Here is a 20,338-nt window from a genome sequence, read left to right on the forward strand (position 1 = left end):
TCAAATCTTTCTTTTAAATATTCTTTCCAGGTCATGGGGAATATTCAATCCTGATAAGATTCAAAGGGCTAGAAGGAAATGCTAGAGACGTTGAGACTTGGCATCAATATTTGCTTGACAGTGAAAGATACGGGACCCTAAGAGAGAAGCTGGGGTATTTCCATGAGTGTCTTTGAAAGCTGGCACCAACTCCCAGTAACTCTAACCAACGTTTTGGTCTGTGAGGATTCTGCTGCCTACCACCCCCTCCACCCTGCCCTGCGTGTGACCCTGTCACCCACCCCTCATGCTGCCTCAGCTCCTTCCAGCTCTCCTACAAGTCAGTTACATGGCAGGATGGGTCCTCCCAGGGAGGACTGGAGGACGCCAGGCAGGCAACCCTGGAACTGTTGTCCCAGCCACGCTGGGCTGCCTCTTTCACAACCATCTTGACGTTCTTTGTCCTGGGGGCTTGGGGATGGGTGTTTGCAGTACTAAGAGGAGCCATGTTCCCCTGGAATCTCCTTATGTGACAGCCTTTGCTGTGAGGGGCTGCGTGCTGAGAATTTGTCCAGAGTTGTTAATTCTGGGAAAAGGATCAATATTTCTGCCCAGATCTGTAAGGAGGAACCGGAAGGGGCCTCGTCGATGCAGGAGAAGGGGACGGGTGTTGTCAAGCCACCCAGAGCCCCGAGCCTCCCCCAGCACAGGGCCGCAGGAAGCAGCCTTCCATCCCCATGTCCTCTCGCCACCTCCTGCTCTGACCCAGTCTGTAGGATAGGTGCTCCGTCCACACTTCACCAACCCAAGTTCCCTTCAGGAGCCTTTGGCAGTAAGTTAATACTGACTGGGGGAATCGTGACGGTTTTGATGTCTCTTTTTAGTTAACTACCTAAAAAGGGCAATGTCCCCAGAGAGGCAGAGGTCCAGGGACCTCCTTGTATCCAAGGCTGTTCGTGCTACCTCCCTAGTTCTCCTCTGCGTTCCATTGTCTCAGACCCTTTTGACTCTGTGAGACCCACCTCAGGCTCTGTAAATATCTCCCAGGTGCTGGCTCTGGTCTTTCTGCCTTGCTGATTGGATTCTCGAGAGAGAGAGAGGTACTAGGTGCCTTCAGATTGAGCAGTCTGGAAATTTCCGTGGGGTGCCGGCCTCCTCCCTGCCTGGGCCAAAGGAAGGTTCATGAGGCCAGGACTAGGTTCAGCTGGGGCAGAAGCAACAGATGGATTACACAGACAGTTGGAGGCGGGTCTCCCCAGCCTGCCCCAGGTTTCCCAGGAGTTTGGAATTTGGTTTTCCAAATTCAAAGCTTTGATCCATGATGTTTTTATTGGGCTGCTTCACTTCTTCCAGCCTCTGTCTCTTGTCTAGAGTGGAGGGCTCAGCACCAGGTAGCTTTCATCTAGTTGGTGACAGAGCCAAGAGGCTTCTCCTTTTCATGGAAAGTCACAAAGGATTCAGGCCCCAGGACGTAGGTTTCAGCGTCAGAGTCCAGGATTGGGGTGGAGTGTTCCTGGAGTTCCCAGGTGAACAGAGATCCTCAGGGCTTTCACTCGTGCCTTTAATGGCTCTTTTTCAAGCCTGTGTCAGGTAATGCTCGAAGTAGGCACTGGGGAGACACAAGGTGAGCAAGCCGGTCCTTGTTCCGTCCCCAGAGAGCGTGCTGTGGTCTATACGTGCTGAGGGCAGGTTTGTGCCGTTGTGATGCCCTGTGCTAGGTGCTGAGATAGAGCCTCCTGAGAGGGGCGCGGAACACAGCCCACAGTCGTCCCCAGAGGAGGTGCGACAGTCACCCAAGAGCTGATGGCAAAGCCTGGTACTGCAGAAACTGAAAGGCATCCGGGGCAGACTGTAGAGCCGTGCTCCCGAGAAGGCAGTGCCGGGACCAATAGCATCAGCATCCCAGGAAGCCCGGGAATCTGGAATTTTAGCAGTTTCCCAGGTGATCAGCATGCACGCTAGGTTTTGAGAACCACGGATACTGAGCCCCGAGGGCATGGGTGAGGCTGTTCCCCAGGAGGGAGCAGTAAGAAGGAAGGCTGGACATGACAGCCAGGGATAGATCTCAAAGGCCCTCGTCAGGCGAGTTGGACTTGATCCTAAGTGACAGTGGGCAGCTACTGGAGAGGTTTAAACAGCGGGGTGACATCAGAGCTGCATTTGAGGAAAACTGCTTTGGCCACAGGGATGGATGGATTGGGGTGGGGCCTAGGATTAGGGCGGGGCCTAGGAGGTGGTACAGGTAGGACTAGAGTGGTGACCGTGGGGATGTGCAGAGTGGCAGGCCCAGCAGGTGTTCAGCTGATGGGATTGACAGACATTTAGCAGGTATTTAGCTGATGGATATGAGCAGGGAGGGGGCCTTGGGAAAAACGGGTGAGCAGCATTGTGAGGAGAAGATCCTGGATTTGGTTTTGGATGTGTTGGCCTTGCAGTCTGTGCCAGGGGAGATGATGGTTGGGTAGCGGGATGTATAGCTGGGCTCAGGAGAGAGGTCGAGGCTCCAAGGAAAATGAGGCAGCAGACAGAGGGGTAAAAAGAGGGACTCAGAGCATTTTGGGGGAGCAGTGCTGTGCCAGGAGGGAGATGCTGCTGGCTGGCTGGGAGAAGTGACTGCGTCCCTCCACAGAGGGACAGACCCTCTGGCAAGGGGAGGAAGGGTTCCTTGCCTGATGCTGTGGCTGGTGGCTGTCGTGGGATTTGCAAAGATGGTTTGATTTTATTTTCCTCCTGTGATAGTCCCCTCTGAACTAGGTGGTGCAGTAAGTGTGGGCTGCTGGAGAAGGGGATGAGAGACAAAGAGCTGACAGGAATAGTAAGATAATAAGAAGGGTGAATCCAGATGAGAGGAAACTAGTTAGTGACCCAAGAGGCATCTGCCAGCAAGCATGTTACCTCTATCGGGTACCCGGATCGGGAGAAAGAGCCCCAGGTACCACATGAGATCTCATGGAGCTGTAAGTCTGAACTGCAGACAGTGCGACATACTAAGTAGGTGACGGCAAGTATACAGGAGTCTTCTGGGAATCTATTTGGGAAAGAGAGGAAAATGGGGAGGCATTGGTATTTGTGCTATACTTTCTTACAATGTAGCTTAATTCTTTACAATAAATTTCATTTATTCTTCTCACATTTTTTCAATGAGGAAACTGAAGCTCTGAGAGGTTAAATAACGTGCGCTAAGCCACAGCCCAGGGAGCGACAGAGCAGCATTTGAACCCAAGTCCAGCTCCAGAGCCTATACCCACTGCATTTCTGCAAAGAGATGGAGAAGGGTTTCAAAGAGCTGGATTTGGGGATGGAGCGGAGCATCAGCTGGAGTTAAGAGGCAGCAGGAGGAAAGCAGGGATACACCAAGGCCTCAGGAGGCTTCAATCCTACTTCTGCTCAGTCACATGTGGTGTTATGAACCCAGGAAGTCATCTGACTTTTATGCAAATCCACGTTCTTTTGCATGAAATGGAAACAATGTGAGGTGCCCTGCTTGTGTCTGGTGGGGCAAGAACCAAGAGAAGAGGACGATGTGACCATGGGTTAGAAACAACTCGCTGAGTCCCACTCTCTACGAGGAACCAGGTTTTAGAATCAGGTGACGACTCTGCTTTCCAATCCATTAATTATGTTCTTCTAAGCCCAGAACACAATGAACGGATCACAGCAGATGGTCATATAAAATATGTATAGAATAGGATACAGAACATTATTAACATTTAAAATTGGTTTTACTAATAGGAACCAAACCAGTTTCGAATGCTAACTAATTCAAACAGCAGAACCTCCAAATTTATAGAACAAACATAAAACTTTGGCCTTCAATCCCATTTGACTGGAACACAGAAAGATAAACAGTAGTCCAGGCTCTACTTCTGACACATAGGTTTTACCCAGGGCTCCAAGAATGGTAAAGGGAGGGACTCTGGCATCTTCTGACCTCATGCTGTGCTGCTGTTCCCTCCTTATCAGCTCCTGGGCCACCACTCCAGGGGCTGTCAACCTCCTTCCCGGCCCCCAGAGCCCATCACAGCTGCATTCGTTTGCTGGGGCTGTCCTAACAAAGCGCCACACACTGAGTGGCTTAAATAGCAGAAATGTGTGGTCTCACAGTTCTGGAGGCTGGAAGTTCAAGATCAAAGGGTCAGCAGGTTTGGTTGCTCCTGAGGGCTCTCTCTGGGCTTGCAGACGGCCGCCTTCTCCTTGTGTCCTCACATGGCCTTTCCTCTGTGCATGTCATCCCTGGTGTCTGTCTGTGTGTCCAAATTTCCTCTTCTATGACACCAGTCAGACTGGATTAGAACCCACCTTACCAGCCTCATTTTAACTTAATTACTTCTTTAAAGGCCCTATCTCCAAATATAGTCATATTCTGAGGTACTGGGGGTTAGGGCTTCAACATATGAATTTGGGGAGTGGCGAGGGGCGTGCGGAAACACAACTAAGCCCATGCAGCAGCCCTCCACACAGTTCTTCTGAACAGATGCCTTTCCCTCTCCACGGGAGGTCAGACCTGGCTCTGGTGGAAGCCTTTCTTCTTCCCATGAGGGCCTCTCCCAGCTGTGCCCTCTCCCTTTCCGAGAGCCCTGGATGAAGAGGGCACAGCCAGTCATGGGTGTTGCGTATCTCATCCGGTATCTTCTCGCAAGCGATTTGGCTTTCCCATACTCTTCCCGTCTAGCGTCTTTGGGCTCTCCCTCTCCTAGCCTTCTGCTTTCAGAGCTGTGCTCTGCTCTCTCACCTTGAAGAAACCTTAGCTTGATCCTCCTCTTCCGTCACCCCATTGCTTTCTGTCCCTTTCACCTCCGGCATTCTTGATGCATTAGTTGACTCCTTCCTGTTTCCTTGAGGATCTCCTCTGGAGTGATTTCTGAGCCCACAGTCCCACCGCACCTACCCGCTCCAACACCATGCGTCTCTCGCTGCTGGTCATGCCTAACGCCCACGTCCAGTGCCCGTTCTGTCCTCTCCGAGGTCACAGTGACTGTCCCCCTGCTGCCTCTCGGAGTCCTTCCTCTACCCCCCTCTATCCTCATGTGGGTATCACCTGGAATCAGACCCTGGCCCCTTTTCATCTTTCATTGCGTTTTTTTCCCCCAAAGAACTGACCCATCCTCACAGCTTCCATTATAAATTGCATGTGTGGTCCTGAAATCTTTCAGTTCCAGTCTCTACCAACCTCTCTCTAGAATTCTGATCCTGGGCCTTTTCCTGCATACAAATTAAATTCTTTCATTCACCACATTCCCTGGGACCAAGCCAAACGCATCTTGTACTCCCGATGTGCCATCAATATAATTTTCCCCAGTGATCCAAGCAAGAATTCTCTAAGGTAACTTTATACCTCCCTCCCTCATGTTTAGCCCCTAGATTTTTTCAACTTTTCCTTATTTGTATTTTCTTTTCTGCTGCCTTTACCAAAGTTGGACCTGGAAGATTGGTTCCTTCCAAGAGCGTGGCAGTAGCCTCTTTACTGGGTATCCTTGTCCCCCAGGAATTGGAGAGACCTCCAGGTGTGCTCTAGCCCAGGCGGACTGCTGTTTGTGTGAGGACGCCCTTTTCACAGAGGACAAAGACCTAACTCTCAGACTCGCCATTCTAGACCAGCTCTGTCCAGTCTGTGTCTACGCCACATGGAGGCCACTAACCACATGTGGCTAGTAAGCACTGGAAATGTGACTAGTGTGACTGAGGAACTGAGTTTTTAATTTTCTTTTATTTAAATTGTCATACTGTCTTCACACCACGTTCTCTAATCCCAGCCCTATACTCTGGCCAAGCTCCAGCAAACACCACCCTGAGTCCCAGCTCTGGGCCACTCCCTGATGCTGAGCTATGGCGCAGGCTCTTCTCCCTTCTTTAGTTCAGGGCTTCTCCAGTCCTCAGGCCCATCCAGCGCCGCCCCTCTTAGCCTTCCTAACCATCTGCTCAACCGACAGTGTACACTCTTCCTCCTTCATTTGAACAACCACGTCATGTTGGCTGGATACAATTATTTTAGCTTTCTATTTAACTTTTATTTTGAAATAATTTTAGACTTGTAGGAAAGTTGCAAAAATAATGCAAATCTCGTATACCCTTCATTCAAGATTCTTCAAATATCAACATTTTACCATGTTTGCTTTATATCTTCTCTCGCCCTCTCTTTTTCCATCTCTCCCTCTACCTCTGTGCGCGCGCACACACACACAAATTTTATGATCAGTTTGAAAATAAGTTGCACATATGGTATCCCTGCACCTACCCTGTTTCACTGAAAATAAGGCCTAGCCGGACAATCAGCTCTAATACGTCTTTTGGAGCAAAAATTAATATAAGACCCAGTCTTATAATATATTGTATAAGACCAGGTATTATATTATATTATATTATATTATATTATATTATATTATATTATATTATATTAACCCAGTCTTATATTATAGTAAAATAAGACTAGATCTTATATTAATTTTTGCTCCACAAGACACATTAGAGCTGATTGTCTAGCTAAGTCTTATTTTCAGGGAAACAGGATAAATACTTCAGGGTTTATTTCCTAAAACCCAGGACAATCTCTTATAAAACCAGTTTGGGGATCAAGGCATAAAATTAACACTGATACAGTCCTGTCATATAATTTATTGGACTTAATTCCAATTGTTCCAGTTGTCCTATAAATGTCCTTTATGGCAAAAGAAGAAGAAGCCTTTCCTGGGGACCACATGCCTTGACATCGAAGCCCTTGAGGACAAACCCTGTTTTCTCACATTTGTTTGGTTTTCTCCCCAGTACCCAGGCTAATAGAGTGCCCTGACTGGCATTTGCCCGACACATTGTAAGCCCCCCGTAAGTTGTTGTGAGTTGGACAAATGGATCGATAATGGTGACGAGCCAGGGTGAACTTGGTGGCAGCAGGCCTTGCACTGGGCATAACCATGGGACTGGTCCTCAGCAGCTCTGTGCTTGTAGAGCGCTTCTGTCAGAGATCGCCACCAGATGCAATCCTCTGGGGGCTCAGAGGGGAGCAGCACTCCTCCCTTTTCACAGATGCACCACGGACAATCCCCAAAGTTAGCTAACATGCCTGTGGTCCAAGCCAGCGTATCGCACTGCCTCACTTTAATCGCAAAGGTGAAGCTTTGTAGATAGATCATTGTTAACATAACCCCACGCATTCACTCAGTAAATAGTTATCGAGTGCCTACTATGTGTCAGGCACATTAGGTAAATAGAACAAAAGAAGTTCCTGTTTTTTATACTTTTTTATACTTTAGGGGGAGGTAAAGGGCAGACAGTAAATAAATAAGTAAATACATAGTTTATTATATGACATGTGCCACGAGGGGAAAATAATAAAGTGGGGTAAGCACGGTCAGGAGTGCTGGGGGTGGAGGGTTGCTATTTGATGTAGAGTAGTCAGGGGAGATATCCTTGGTTAAGTGACTTTTCCCCATTTTGTGTGTGTGTTAAGGTATAATTTACATGCAGTAAAATTCACCCTGTCTAGTGCATAGTTCTGTGAACCTTGACAACACATACAGTCAGGTAAATACCACCACAATCAAGATATGGTTCCATCACCTCAAAATCTGTCCTTGTGTCCTCTGATGGTCCACCCCGCCCCACCTCTGGCAAGCATGCATCTACTCTCCTGTAGTTTTGTCTTTTCTAAAATGCATAGACAGAGAATTATACAGTATGTAACCTTTGAGTCTGGCTTCTCTTAGCCGAAGGGATGAGTCACTAATAAGATTGAATCACTAATGAGATTCATCCATGTCATGTGTATCAGTAGTTTGTTCCTTTTTATTGATGAGTAGGATTTCATTGTATGAAGGTACGGTACTGGAGTTTATCCATTCTCCAGTTGCAGATATTTAGATAACTTCTAGTTGTGGGCAATTACAAATAAAGCCACTATAAACATTCACGTTCAGGTATTTGTTTGCATGTAGATTTTCATTTCACTTGGATAGATAGTTTAGATGACTTTTGAGCAAAGACCTGAAAGAAATAGGAAAACAAGCCATGAAGATAGCTGAGGATGTTTTTGCATATTTACCACATTGTTATTTAGCTAAATGAATAGGTTTGTGCTGCCAAACTGGTCTGTTTGGGTCCTTTTTCTTATTTGACTTGTTTGGAGCAAGTTGGGGAAGGAATGGAGGAGGCCATTGGTTGGTTCATTCAATTCTTCATTCACTCATTGATCCATTCAATAAACATTAAAAAAAGGAAAGCCACCAGTCCACAGTCTGTGACCCAAAGGAAGCCTGAACCCCTTGGATCCACAGCAAAGGCTAATTTTGGTTGGTTTATCTCACTTAGTTTCCTTTCTGAGTTTCCTGAAAGTTAGGATGAGAGAATAGTTAGTGAGTTTGGGGTTATCATTGAAATGGACAATGGAGGCTTAAGCATTTTTAATCTCAATGGAGGCTTCAGGGACCCCCTCCAGAGGTTCCCTGAGAACTGATATTCATGCAATCGTGAGGTTGTCTGTGTGAGACTGCAAGCTCTCCAGAAAGATATATCCGAGCGAGGGCTCTGTCTAGATAAAGGGCCGGTGGGCAAGACTGCATCCTCCTTGGATCCGGGAGCTTTGTGAGAAAAATAGAACTGGCAGAAAATAACCTGTGAACTTCTTGGTTTCAGGTGATGCAACTGTGAAAAAGAAACCTGCACCGAAGACACCTCTGAAGGCAGGTAATTGGTCACAGAAACCTTTGGGGGTAAGGGAGTCATCTGCCATGAAGGGTTTGTCCTTTGCCCGGTTAGGCTGACCACTGGGTGTGTGGTCCCCTCCCAAATTCGAGCTCTGCATTATTCAGGCTGAGTTTTCCCTACAGCTTCTGCACCCCTTGGCCCCCCAGCCCCTTCTACTACTTGTCTTTTCTCCTGCTCCCCCTGTACGGGCAGCATCACACAGTACTAGCAACCCTCCCATCCCTTCTGTGAAATTCCGCCTCATCCTCCGCCCTCCACTCTGCCCCTTAAGGAGATGATTCACTTTGTGCTGTTTTAATGCTCTGCTCCTATATGTCCTTGTCATATGGAACCTTCTCTATTTTCCACTGAAAGACACTGGAGGACGTGAACCATATTGAGCCTGCCAGCCAGGGTCACCTCCAGGTTCGACGGCCAGGTGCTGTTTAATTAACAAAAGAGTTAGGATGTAGATTCAAAAAATCAGGGTAAGATGCAAATTCCAGACCAACCAACAAATGGAGAATTGTGCCGTGGGAATTGCATGGGCCACTTCTGAGGACATCAGAATAAAGAGATGACCAAAGCTAGCCGGCCCCATCAGCTCAGGTGTTCTCTGGAGCAGTGATCACTGCCTTCCGTCTTACCCTGAAGGTTCCAGAAGGTGAGAGAGGAGCAGCAGACCCATGTGGACAGCAGCACCAGTTGAGATCAGACTGTCTGAGGCTCCCTCCTCCTCACCTACTTTCTCGCTTGTACTCTCCTAGCCATGCCCCCGCAGATCATCCAGTTTCCTGAGGACCAAAAGGTGCGTGCAGGAGAGTCTGTGGAGCTGTTTGGTAAAGTGGCAGGCACCCAGCCCATCACCTGTACCTGGATGAAGTTCCGAAAGCAGGTCAGTAATGGAGGAGAACCACCCACACAGCCCCTGGGCCGGAAGGGATGAGAAATGCTGTAACGGAAACAGCATCACAGCTTTAGAAATGGATGAGACCCCTCATCCACTCATCACCTACTCATCCACTCTGAGTTCTTCATAACCTTTTCTTCTGAATCTACAAGAATGCCTACTGTATAGATAATTTGTATAATAAAGAAAAGTATGAAGGAAAAAGTAGGAACCACCCTTGGCCCTCACCCAATTTCGATATCTCAAGTCTAGAAGTGTATTCAGAGTCAGGAAAATGGAACCAGTAACCTAACTGACTTCTCAGACTGTGAGCTTCCGGTGACTTTTGTGCCAGTCTACGGAACCAATTTGTGGTAACAACTGAAATTTACCACATGCTGAAGGGACAAAAGTGGATCTGAGTATTTGGATCGATAAATTGTTCTTTAAAGACAATTGTAGCTTCCTGGACCAGAAATCAGGCTACCATTTATAATAATGGTCCTATGGGGAAATGTTCGCATTTCTGAACAACCAGCTGTTGAAGGGACTTGGGGATCCCATATCGGTAGTGTGTGCCCGTATGTGTGATCAGCAGAGGCCCCAGAACAGTGGGCTGGCACTGGATCTACAGAAGGCGTGATTTCTTCTGAGCTCTCTGTTGCTCTATTTCCAAACCATTCAAGTTGTCCTAAGGCCCAGAGAGGAAAGGCTAGTACCAGGAGGGAAAGGAGGGTTGATCTCAAAATGTGAAGAAGAGAAGCTGGTCTTTAACATCCTAAGCATGTTTGGCCAAAGCATGTGTGGGCCAGTGTTGTCTAAAGTAAGGTGGGCTCCCATCCCTTTTCAGAGACATTTAGCCAAGTTCCATCTGTCCAACAGAACTTCATGTAGTGATGGCAATGCCCCATGTCTGTTATCCAGTATGCACTAACCATATGTAACTTTTGAGCACTTGAAGTGTGATTAGTGGAACTGAGTTTTAACTTTTAAGTATTTAAAAGTTGTTATAATGGCTTTGTTGAGATATCATTCACATACCAAAAAAATTCACCCTCTTAAATAAACCCTTTGATGGTGGTTTTTAGTATATTCACAAGGTTGTGCAACCATCCTAATGATCTATTTCCAGAACATTATCACCCCAAAAAGAAACTCCAGACCCATTAGCAGTCATTCCTTCCCTTCCCCCAGGCCCTGGCAACCACTAAGCTACTTTCTGTCTCTATGGATTTGCCTATTCTGGGTATTTCATATAAATTGGATCATATAATATGTTTTCTTTAGTGTCTGGGTTTTTTAACGTAGCATAATGTTTTCAGGGCTCATCCATGTTGTAGCATGAATCAGTCTTTCATTCTTTTTTTATAGCCAAATAGTATTCCATTGTCTGGATATACCACATTTTGTTTATCCATTCCTTAGTGAATGGATGTTTGGGCTGTTTCCGCTTAATTAATTAAATTTTAAATAGCCACGTAGCTAGTGGCTATGGCTTCAACAGCACAGAAAAGGTCAGACTCTGCCGGGGTGGGCTTTGCTCAGATGTGTTCTCCCACCGCATCCCAGGGTGGTGCAAGGAGACCGGGACGCTCCTGAACTCCAGTTTGGAGCAGCAACTGCAGCATTCATTTCCCTGACCGTACTCAGCACCTTCCTGTCTGTCCCAGATCTGGTCCCCTCAGGGAGGTCTGGCTCTGGATGCAGGAGAGGAGGGACCCTAGGGGGAAGCCCAGAGCCCAGACAAAACCAGCCTCGCACAGCTCGTGCAGCTGCATCCCTCAGGGAGTGGGGAGTGAGGGTCGGAGCCCCGTTCCTTTCCTGCCCATGTCACAGCACCTGCCCACTCTCTGCCCGCAGATCCAGGAGAGCGAGCACATCAAGCTGGAGAACAGCGAGAGCGGCAGCAAGCTCACCATCCTGGCGGCCCGCCAGGAGCACTGTGGCTGTTACACCCTGCTGGTGGAGAACAAGCTGGGCAGCAGGCAGGCCCAGGTCAACCTCACTGTGGTCGGTGAGTGCGGATGGGTGGCCTGGAAGTCAGAGGCAGGAAAGGTAGACAGCCTCTGCAGGACGCTGGGCCTGCCCCGGGAGCAGCCGTGGTCTCTGCCCACAGCCTCATTTCCCTCTCCTTGCTCTCACACCATTGCTGTGCTTCATGCTCACTGAGCACCCAGACCCTGCACACACACCCCCACAGTGTTCTCCTCTTCCTGTGAATCCCTTCCTGGCTTCTCTTTCTTTCTGCCCTTTGGAGACCCTGAGCCCCACTGCCCCAGGCCCTTTCCTGCTGGCACCTGAACGTCCCTGTCCCCTGTGGTCCGCTGCCTGATACCCCACTGAGTTCCCTGCAAGTCTTCACCTTGAATCGATTCTTTCTTCTGATTTCACTGCCCCTACACCTGATTTGGGGAGAATTATAGGAAGATCACATCAACCCCCAGACTTAATCCAATTCCAGGCTCAGCCAAGGTGTCAGGGCTGGTCTGTGATAGTTTATCACCCCGCAGGCTTTGTCCTTCGGCTTCTCTGACTTAGGAGGCATCAGGCATGACCTTGCTCACCATCATGGCCCCACACCTACGGCTGATTCCACCCTCCAGGGTCTGGGTGTGGTCCACCTTTCTCTCCCTGAGGCTGCTTCCTGCTCCTACACTGAATCCCAGCCTCTTGGGGGCTACACCACCCCCCTTTTCTCTTCCCTTCAACTCCTCCTCTACTTCTCCCATAAATGTTGCCAGAGCTCTCGCGTCTTAGCCAAACACACAGGCATGCGTAACTGCTGCAATATCCTGTGTTTCTCTAGCCACCCGGCCATCTCTCTCCTGCGCTCTCTTCGTGGTCAAACCCTCTGAAAGAGGGTTTCTGTTCCTACTCCCACTCTGTTCCTTTACTCCCTGGCGCTCTTCAGCTCCCTGCAGCCTCCCCTCCACACCCGAGTAGTGTCCTGGGACCACCCTTCTGAGGTCACCATGACCTCCTAATCCTAAATCCATTTCTTTTTTCTTGTCTTCTGAGTCCCGATACCGTCTGTCTCCAGCCGGATGCTCAAGTTCATTTTTCCTCCCCGTCCCACTCACCGTGTGGTTCATGCCATTGTCAAGTCTGAAATATCCGACTAGCCCGCTCCCTGGTCTCCCACTGTCAGTCGTGCTCAGCTCCTTGCCCCCCTCCATGTGGCAGGTACTCAGGACAGAAAAGGAACAGCAGGTGACAGAACAGACTGATGGATAGTAGGCCACGTCCTTGTGCATTTGTGGGTCTTCACACGTTATGCATGTGAAAGCCTTTGACCTGGTGGTTATTGATCAGACCTTTCTTTTGTTGCCTTAGGTCAGGAGTTTTAAATCTGGAAAGTCAGTGTACTGGGTTTGGGGTCCGGGAATGGGTTTCTCATCTGTAAAAGACGGGGGTGGGGGCTTTCCTCACTCTTCCTCTCCTTGGGGACTGGATGCTTATTTCAGCAGTTAACCCCGTGGAGTCAGGAACACTTGGGGGGTGGGGGGCCTTGGTGCCCCCCATCTAGTCTGCCTTTACATTTAGACCTGGCCCCATGCCCTCACGCATCAGCAAGCACTGGTTTCCAGTTTTCCTGGGTGTCCTGTCTCATCTACCGCTGCCCGGGGAACTTCGGGGTCAACTCCTCTGCACTGCATTTCTGTGATGAGTGCCCCCTACCCCAACTCGGGCAAGGCTCCACTCGGTGCCACACGCTCCCCTCCCCCATCACCACGGCACGAGCTGCAGTTCTGGCCTTTTATGGTTTAGTTTCTTATTCTCCTCGGCCAGTACTGACAGGGCCATTGGCGTGGCTGCCCGCCAGCTGGCAGGAGCAGCATGTTAAATGCCGTCCTGGGAGGGGAATGGAATGGAGGGGAACGGGGCTTTCTGTCTGCCTCCCCCTCACAGAGCTAAGAATAGAATTGCTCAATAAAATGAGGACTCGCATTGATGGAAACAGCGAAGCCACATTCATTCAGAGCCCGTGGATTTAGAATTAGTCCAAAGTAAACCTGGATTAAGCCCAGATTTACCTGCGCGTCTCTAAAGACATCTGTGGGTATCTGTGTATTATCTGATCAGGGTTGGTTAACTAGATGTACAAAGTAAATGAGATGAAACGGGAATTGTTTGGCCTGCTCTGGATGAGGTTCCAGCATTTTGGAAGCATCCGTTTACAGCCCAGCTACATAAGGCTGATTTAACACAACTTCTACTTGTTAGCAATAAACTTCTTTTCTGGTATGTTCTTTAAAGTACCACGTTCTCCTCAGATAGTCTATGACTCCTATTTTTAAAGGATAATGAAAATTAGCCTTTCCCTTCAGTTACTTTAAATGGGCGATGTTTAGCGTTTCTAAAAGCTTATGATTATTACATGTTAAGGACAGGGGAGGGATTTGTGGCAGCTCAGAGGGCCTCTGCCTGCAGCCTCTAATCACAGCCGGGAGTCGGAGGGCTGGGGAGGGGGGCTGCTCGGGCAGGAGAGAGCAGCCTGACCCAGATTAATTCCTTCCTGTAACTTTTCCAGCATGAGAAAAACAGGCCACTTTGCATATCTCTAAAGGAGAAAAACAAAGTAAAGAGATCCCCAGATACCCAGCAATCCCCAAATACTATCTGAGCCGGGAATTGCATGATTTTTACGGGCAGGAGAGTTCCATAATGCGTGACTTGGGTTTAAGCAAGATGTGTTCTTGATCTTATTCCACCTGATGGCCTGGAAAATAAAAGGCCCCTGGAGCGAGGCTCTGCAGATTTTTTTGGAATCACCTTTTGGCTCTGCCACTGGGTATTCTTAGTAAGCAAGGTGCCTTAGCCTCAAGGGCTGAGATTACCCAGGGGGACGACAATGGGGGCCCTTGCAGCCCCCTGCCATTCTGTGAACGGGAGGTCCAGGTGGGAGTAGGCACAGACACAGGTCATCTTCAAACACACAGGCTTGCAGAGACTACCAGGGCGGTTACTCTAGTGTGGAGCAGTAGCCGTGAGATCTCCATTTTCTCAGAAACGCGGACACTTGCTGAATAGAAAATCCTGGAGCTGGTGCCATCGGAGACCCTTCCCTTGGACTCAGCATTTCCCATTCTGTTAGTTAGGTCTGTAGGGAGGCATGGGAGAATTCCCAGGAAGCGTGGAGCTCAGGGACCTAGACACTGAGCCCACCTCCCCTTTCCCAGGCCATGCCCCAGGTCTCCCGCCCAGACCTGGAACGGCTGTGTGTTTAGCATGAACGGCAGGCTCACAGGCGCCCTGTTCTGAGCGTTTTCATCCCTGGCTAGTCCCACCTCTGTGTGGGGCTCTGCAGGTGGGAAAGAACACAGCCCATGGCCCTAAGACAGGTGTGGGGGGCAGGAGATTGGCTTCCAGTCTCATACCACTTCAGACTTGGGTCTTTTCTGAACTCCTTAATTCACATTCCTTGAAAGCACTGAAGTTTCACTTGGGGTTAAAGCCCCGCTCTCCAAATTTTGCATCTTCTTTTGTACTTCAGGGAGTGACATATGTCATATGTCAGTTCTCTTTCAGCCAAGAGACATCTGGAACAAGGTAGGGTACAAATAGTACCTCTTCTGAAATACCCATTTCTCAATATTTTCTCTTCTTGACCAAAGCACAAGGGGAGAAAGTCAGTCAGTGGAGTGGAGTGCATTCATTATATAAACCCACATGACTCTAAACGTGTCCAATCCGACGTTTTCCAGGCGGTTTTCTGTGGGCGAAGCAACAAGTCTGTCTTTCATCCCTCCTTAGGCTTCTTTACTTCCTTAGCTGGGTCTTGAGAGGACTTGGACCACTTGCCTCCAAGAGAGTTTAGAGTAATAAACATCTTAGCCAACACCAGAAGTATTTCTATAAAGACCAATATATCTTTCAGAACAAATCGTTTTTCTAAGAGAACATATTAAACAACCAGTGAAAGTGGTTCCATCACAGGAGGCCTCCAGAGCGACTGCAGAAAGTGGCTCTGTCACAATCACAGAATCAGCCCTGGGCAAGGTCCGGGCTTGGTTGCAGGGAATGGACGGTTTCCAGCAGTGCCTTCTTCGCTGGAGTGTAGAAACAGAAAGGCTTGGGGGTGGGGGAAAGAATGAATATGTATGTGTATATGTGTGTGTATATGTCAACACACACACACACACACACACACACACACACACACACACACACACACTACTTTTCTCTTCCCCATATGCACAGGGGCATTTGCAGGAACTTCCTTTGGTCTTCCTGTCTTGTTGAGGGGTGGGAGAGTAAAAGTCAAGCACTTTACCTGAGTTTGCTTAATTGATGCTTGCAAAATCCCTAAAAGGTAGATACTGTGTTTCCCCCCAAAATAAGACTGGGTCTTAATATGAATTTTTGCTCCAAAAGGCACATTGTGGCTTATGTTCAGGGGATGTCACGCTGAAAAATCATGCTAGGGCTTATTTTCCGGTTAGGTCTTATTCTGGGGGAAACACAGTACATATAAGCACCCTTTTTCAAAATGAAAAAGACAAACAATCTAGTCTTGGAAGTTCAGGAATTCACTAGAGTTCACATAGCTTATAAATTCACAGAGCATAAAAGCATGGTTTTAATTCCTATTCCTATTTGGGGGAGCTCTGCACCTTAAATTGCTTTGGGGGGATGAAAGGTGACTGAGCACCGATATCTGTAACTAAATGAACCACCTGCAAAAACTAAATCTGAAAAATAGCAACTGACAAAATCAGCAGAATTCAAGAACCTCATTAAAGCATTGACTGCTGTGATTGGCTTTGAATTTGGCAGTGTTACTAGTTCTTAGCGTACTGGTCTGAATGGGAAGGCAGCCAGCCAAAGGGCCACTTCTTGTGTCCTCAGCTCATTTTCCAGCCCTTAGAGGTGGTTGCGATTTGCTACTATGGTTTGGTTTTAAAATTCTTTACCTTATTTTCTACGTGTCCTATGAGGATTGAAAGAGGTAGGGTAGGAGTAACTTTTCTGTAGTATAAAACCATAAACTCCTACAGGAATAGCTACTCAAGCCAGCCACTTTTCTAAGAACGTCTCATAACAACCTTGTGATCCAAGTGCTATTATGATTCACATTTTACAAATGAGGAAACTGAGGCACAGTAACAAATAGTGAATGGGGTCAGAGCCATGTGCAAACCTGGATCTGTCTGACTTCGGCGCTCACTGTGCTACACCCCTCAGGGGAGACGGCGTTTCCCAAGTCCAGAGAAAGTGAAGCCTGACTCCTAGTTATGTCACAAGTCACTAACCTAGGGCCTGAAGGACACACACACACACACACACACACACACGCACTGAACTCTCTCTCAAAACATATTTTTGATGGGAAGCAGTCCCTGCCTTCTGGGCAGCTTCCTAGATCTGTTTACTCTGAGAAATATGTTTATGACTTGGGCAAAGTACAGGAAGTCATGATTTAGACACTGGAAAACTAGCCAAAAAAGAGTTTCTCTGAACAAATAGATATCGGTAGGGCTTTCCCTAGAGGTGGGTTTGTACATAGGCGTGACTGTGTAGCTGAGGGAACCAGAGTCACCTTGGGTTCTCTAGGCTTCTCCCCCACAACACTGCTAATTCAAAAACTTTCCTCCCTTGCAATTCTGAGGAGTTGGCTAATATTGCGCTTTTCTATCCCAGACAAGCCAGACCCCCCCGCCGGCACGCCTTGTGCCTCTGACATCCGGACCTCTTCCCTCACCCTGTCCTGGTACGGCTCCTCGTATGATGGGGGCAGTGCTGTCCAGTCCTACAGTGTGGAGATCTGGGATTCAGTGGACAAGACGTGGAAGGAACTAGCCACGTGCCGCAGCACTTCATTTAACGTTCAAGACCTACTGCCTGACCGAGAGTATAAATTCCGTGTGCGCGCCATCAACGTGTACGGAACCAGTGAGCCGAGCCAGGAGTCTGAACTCACTGCAGTGGGAGAGAAACCTGAGGGTAAGCTGCCTTTACCTCATCACTGGCTTGAAATCGATGTGCATGACTTACCTTGTGTGTGTAGAAACCTGTACTGAGTGGTCCAGAGGAACTGGGAAGTGATCTGTGAGGGCTGGCAGAGTCTTTTGGGATCTTGATTTCCAAACTTGTGATACTGATCCATACTTGAAAAGAAGTACATATGGCCTTTCAAAAAACATTGAACCAGCAATTTTGCTACACTACCAGCAGGGGGTGATGGTGTGTTCATCAGGCACCCAGTCCTGGAAGGTAGAAGCTCAGATAAACCTCAAGTTTCAACATCCCTCCTCCACTGTCCTCCCTCCTTCTCTTGCACTCAAATTTTAGTGTCTGCTCAGTGTCAGGTGCGTGGGACACAAAGAGATAAGACAAGGAGCTTAAAATCTAACTAGTGGGACAGCTGTGTAGACAGCTACCTATAATGAGATGAGCTACATCCTATTCTAGCAGTATAAACAAATTGCAAAGGAGACACAGCAGAAAGCATGAATAACTTTGCCATGGAGGCTGAGGAAATCTTCCTGGAAGAGGTGACACTTAGGCTGAGTCTTGGAAAAAACAAGTTGGGTGTCCAAGAGGCAAGGAAGATGAGGAGAGGCAGTCCTCACAGAGGAGACAGCATGCGCAGAGGTACAAAGTGATGGAAATGCATGGCATTTTGAGATGCTTGTGTGTGGCCAGGACATATGCTGTGTGAGACAGAACAGAAGGAAGCGACACTGAAAGGGTGGTTTAGGTAAAATTGTGAAGTTCTTTAAAGATCTTCAGGCAGGGGATTGATATCATTTGACGGGATTGTTTGTTTTTTAATGTAGCCTATTATTTTTTTGAAGTAGCATACAGACTCCAGCAAGAGACAGATCCATGTGTTCCTAAGACTGTTGAAACGTCACCTTTTTTGGATTAGATTTTTTAAAATTCTTTTACTATATAAGTTTCAGGTGTACAGAATTATAATACGACATCTATATGCACTACAAAGTGATTGCCACAAGTCTAGCTTTTTAGAAAGAGAATAAGGGGAAGAGTAGAGCTTTGCTGCTACTCAAAGTGTGGTCTGAACCAGCAGTTTTGGGATCCTGGGAGTTTGGTAGAAATGCAGACTCGGCTCCCCACTCCCCTACTACCTTCTGAACCTTCATTTTAACATCACCCACCCCTACCGCTCCCCCACCCCACCCCCACCCACTTATTTGTAGGCATATGAAAGTTTGAGAAGCCCTGGAATGGAGGCAGGGAATGAGATTGTAGTCAGTGAGACACCAGTTGGGCCTCTTGGTATAGTCCAGGAGAGGGATGGTAAGCATGAACTAAAGCCTCAGGAGGTAGAATAGACCATTCTGGATGAATTTTCGGTAGAGTTGAGGGAAAAAAATTAGAATTGAAAAATTAGAATTAGAGTTGAGGAAAAAATTAGTTTAAGATGAGTCCCAGTTCCTCGCTTGGGTCACTGAACACCAGTTCAAGAGCCATTTAGAGGTTTTTTATTATGAGTCATGGTGGTTAACATATATTCCCACTTGCTATATGCTAACAATATGTTAAGTACTTTACATGAATCATTTCATGCATCTAACTCAAGGAAGTAGATACTGTCATTACCCCATTTTACAGGTGGGGAAATGAGGTTTAGAGAGGTGAAGCTACTTGCCCAAGGTCACAGAGCTTCTAACTAGTGAGCTGAAGCTTGAACGCAAAGCTGCCTGACCCAAAGCCTGTGCTTCTTTGGTTAGACTGATAGAGGAGGTAGGCTGCCGCCCAATGACTTAGAGGTTGGATAGCAGGGAGTCCAGGAGAAGACAGAAGATCTGGTTTCAGCGCTGTTGTGAAGGGACACCAAGGGAAAGAGCTCTTAGAGAGAGGAGAGCTTAACCGTCGAGAGGACTGTGGGCGGCTGCAGGTCAGGGAGCTGGACGGGGCACAGGTCCTGTAATCACCATCTAACCAGAGGCATCGTGAGTATGGAAACTGTCATCACGATTTGACACCCCTCTTTAGTTTGAAAGCTCAGGAGTAAAATAGATATTAAAACGTTGCTTTCAAATTAAACGAGGGCTCCAGAAAGAAACTTTGGAGGATGCCCATGAAAAACGCAACAAATTCACCGTTTGCCAGTTCAGCCCTATCTTGGGGGCCTTTACCCAGGGAGCCCTAGACATACACACAGCAGTGTTCCATGGCGGCGTGATCTGGCCCCCAGGATGGCCCTGGCTGGGCCGCTTTGCAGCTTTCATGAGGCCCACTAGCCACGCACAAGTGTGTGCTGGCCAAATGGAGTAACAAAACCACCATTGCTGCTCTTTCACACACCCTCCCCCCTTTGAAATGAGCAGACTGGGGAGCAGGCCCGTTAGAGTGGGGGTGCCAGGAAAAGCGACCAAGTTCCAGTCTGTCTGTTTGTAGCATCTTACTTTTTCACGCAGAGGACTCCCACCTCTTGGAAAAAATGACAGGAAAAAGGGTAACACTGCAGTGAGAAGATGTTCATTAACTGGAAAGGAAAGCGTCTAGATGCTTTTTGGCATAAAGCAGGAGAAACTGTAGAATCCCCGATGAACCCCACGCAGAAACACAGAGGCCACTGAAGTGACGGCGTGTGGCTCCAGGAGACCAGGACCGCAGCTCCCAGGCTGTAGGGAGAGACTGGGGAGGGCTGGCTGGGACTTAGGTTCCCGGGTGTCCTCTCCTTTCTTTCCTGCAGCCATCTGAACCCCCTCTGTGGTCCTCAGATTCTCCTCCTGGGGCCCCTCCTGACTGGGAGTAGAAAAAAGGAAATGTTGAAATAGCCTGCAATCCAGAGGAAGGGTCCAGGCCACCCAGGTCTTCCAG

At 48.1% G+C, this 20,338-nt stretch overlaps 1 protein-coding gene across 5 annotated transcripts in view; it reads left to right on the forward strand.

Annotated features, from left to right (window-relative positions):
• MYLK (myosin light chain kinase) overlaps nucleotides 1–20,338 on the forward strand; it is a 241,671-nt gene that overhangs the window by 186,520 nt on the left and 34,813 nt on the right. For all 5 annotated transcript variants that reach the window (XM_019738977.3, XM_019738976.3, XM_019738974.3 and 2 more), the window contains 4 exons: nucleotides 8,605–8,655; nucleotides 9,423–9,550; nucleotides 11,405–11,558; nucleotides 17,186–17,488. In XM_019738977.3, coding sequence (XP_019594536.3) covers nucleotides 8,605–8,655; nucleotides 9,423–9,550; nucleotides 11,405–11,558; nucleotides 17,186–17,488 — 636 coding nt within the window. The remainder of the gene's footprint in view (nucleotides 1–8,604; nucleotides 8,656–9,422; nucleotides 9,551–11,404; nucleotides 11,559–17,185; nucleotides 17,489–20,338) is intronic.

Source organism: Rhinolophus sinicus, chromosome 17 (genome assembly GCF_057876585.1).
Source record: "Rhinolophus sinicus isolate RSI-liver-muscle chromosome 17, RSI-T2T, whole genome shotgun sequence".
In the NCBI taxonomy this organism is placed as follows: Eukaryota; Metazoa; Chordata; class Mammalia; order Chiroptera; family Rhinolophidae; genus Rhinolophus; species Rhinolophus sinicus.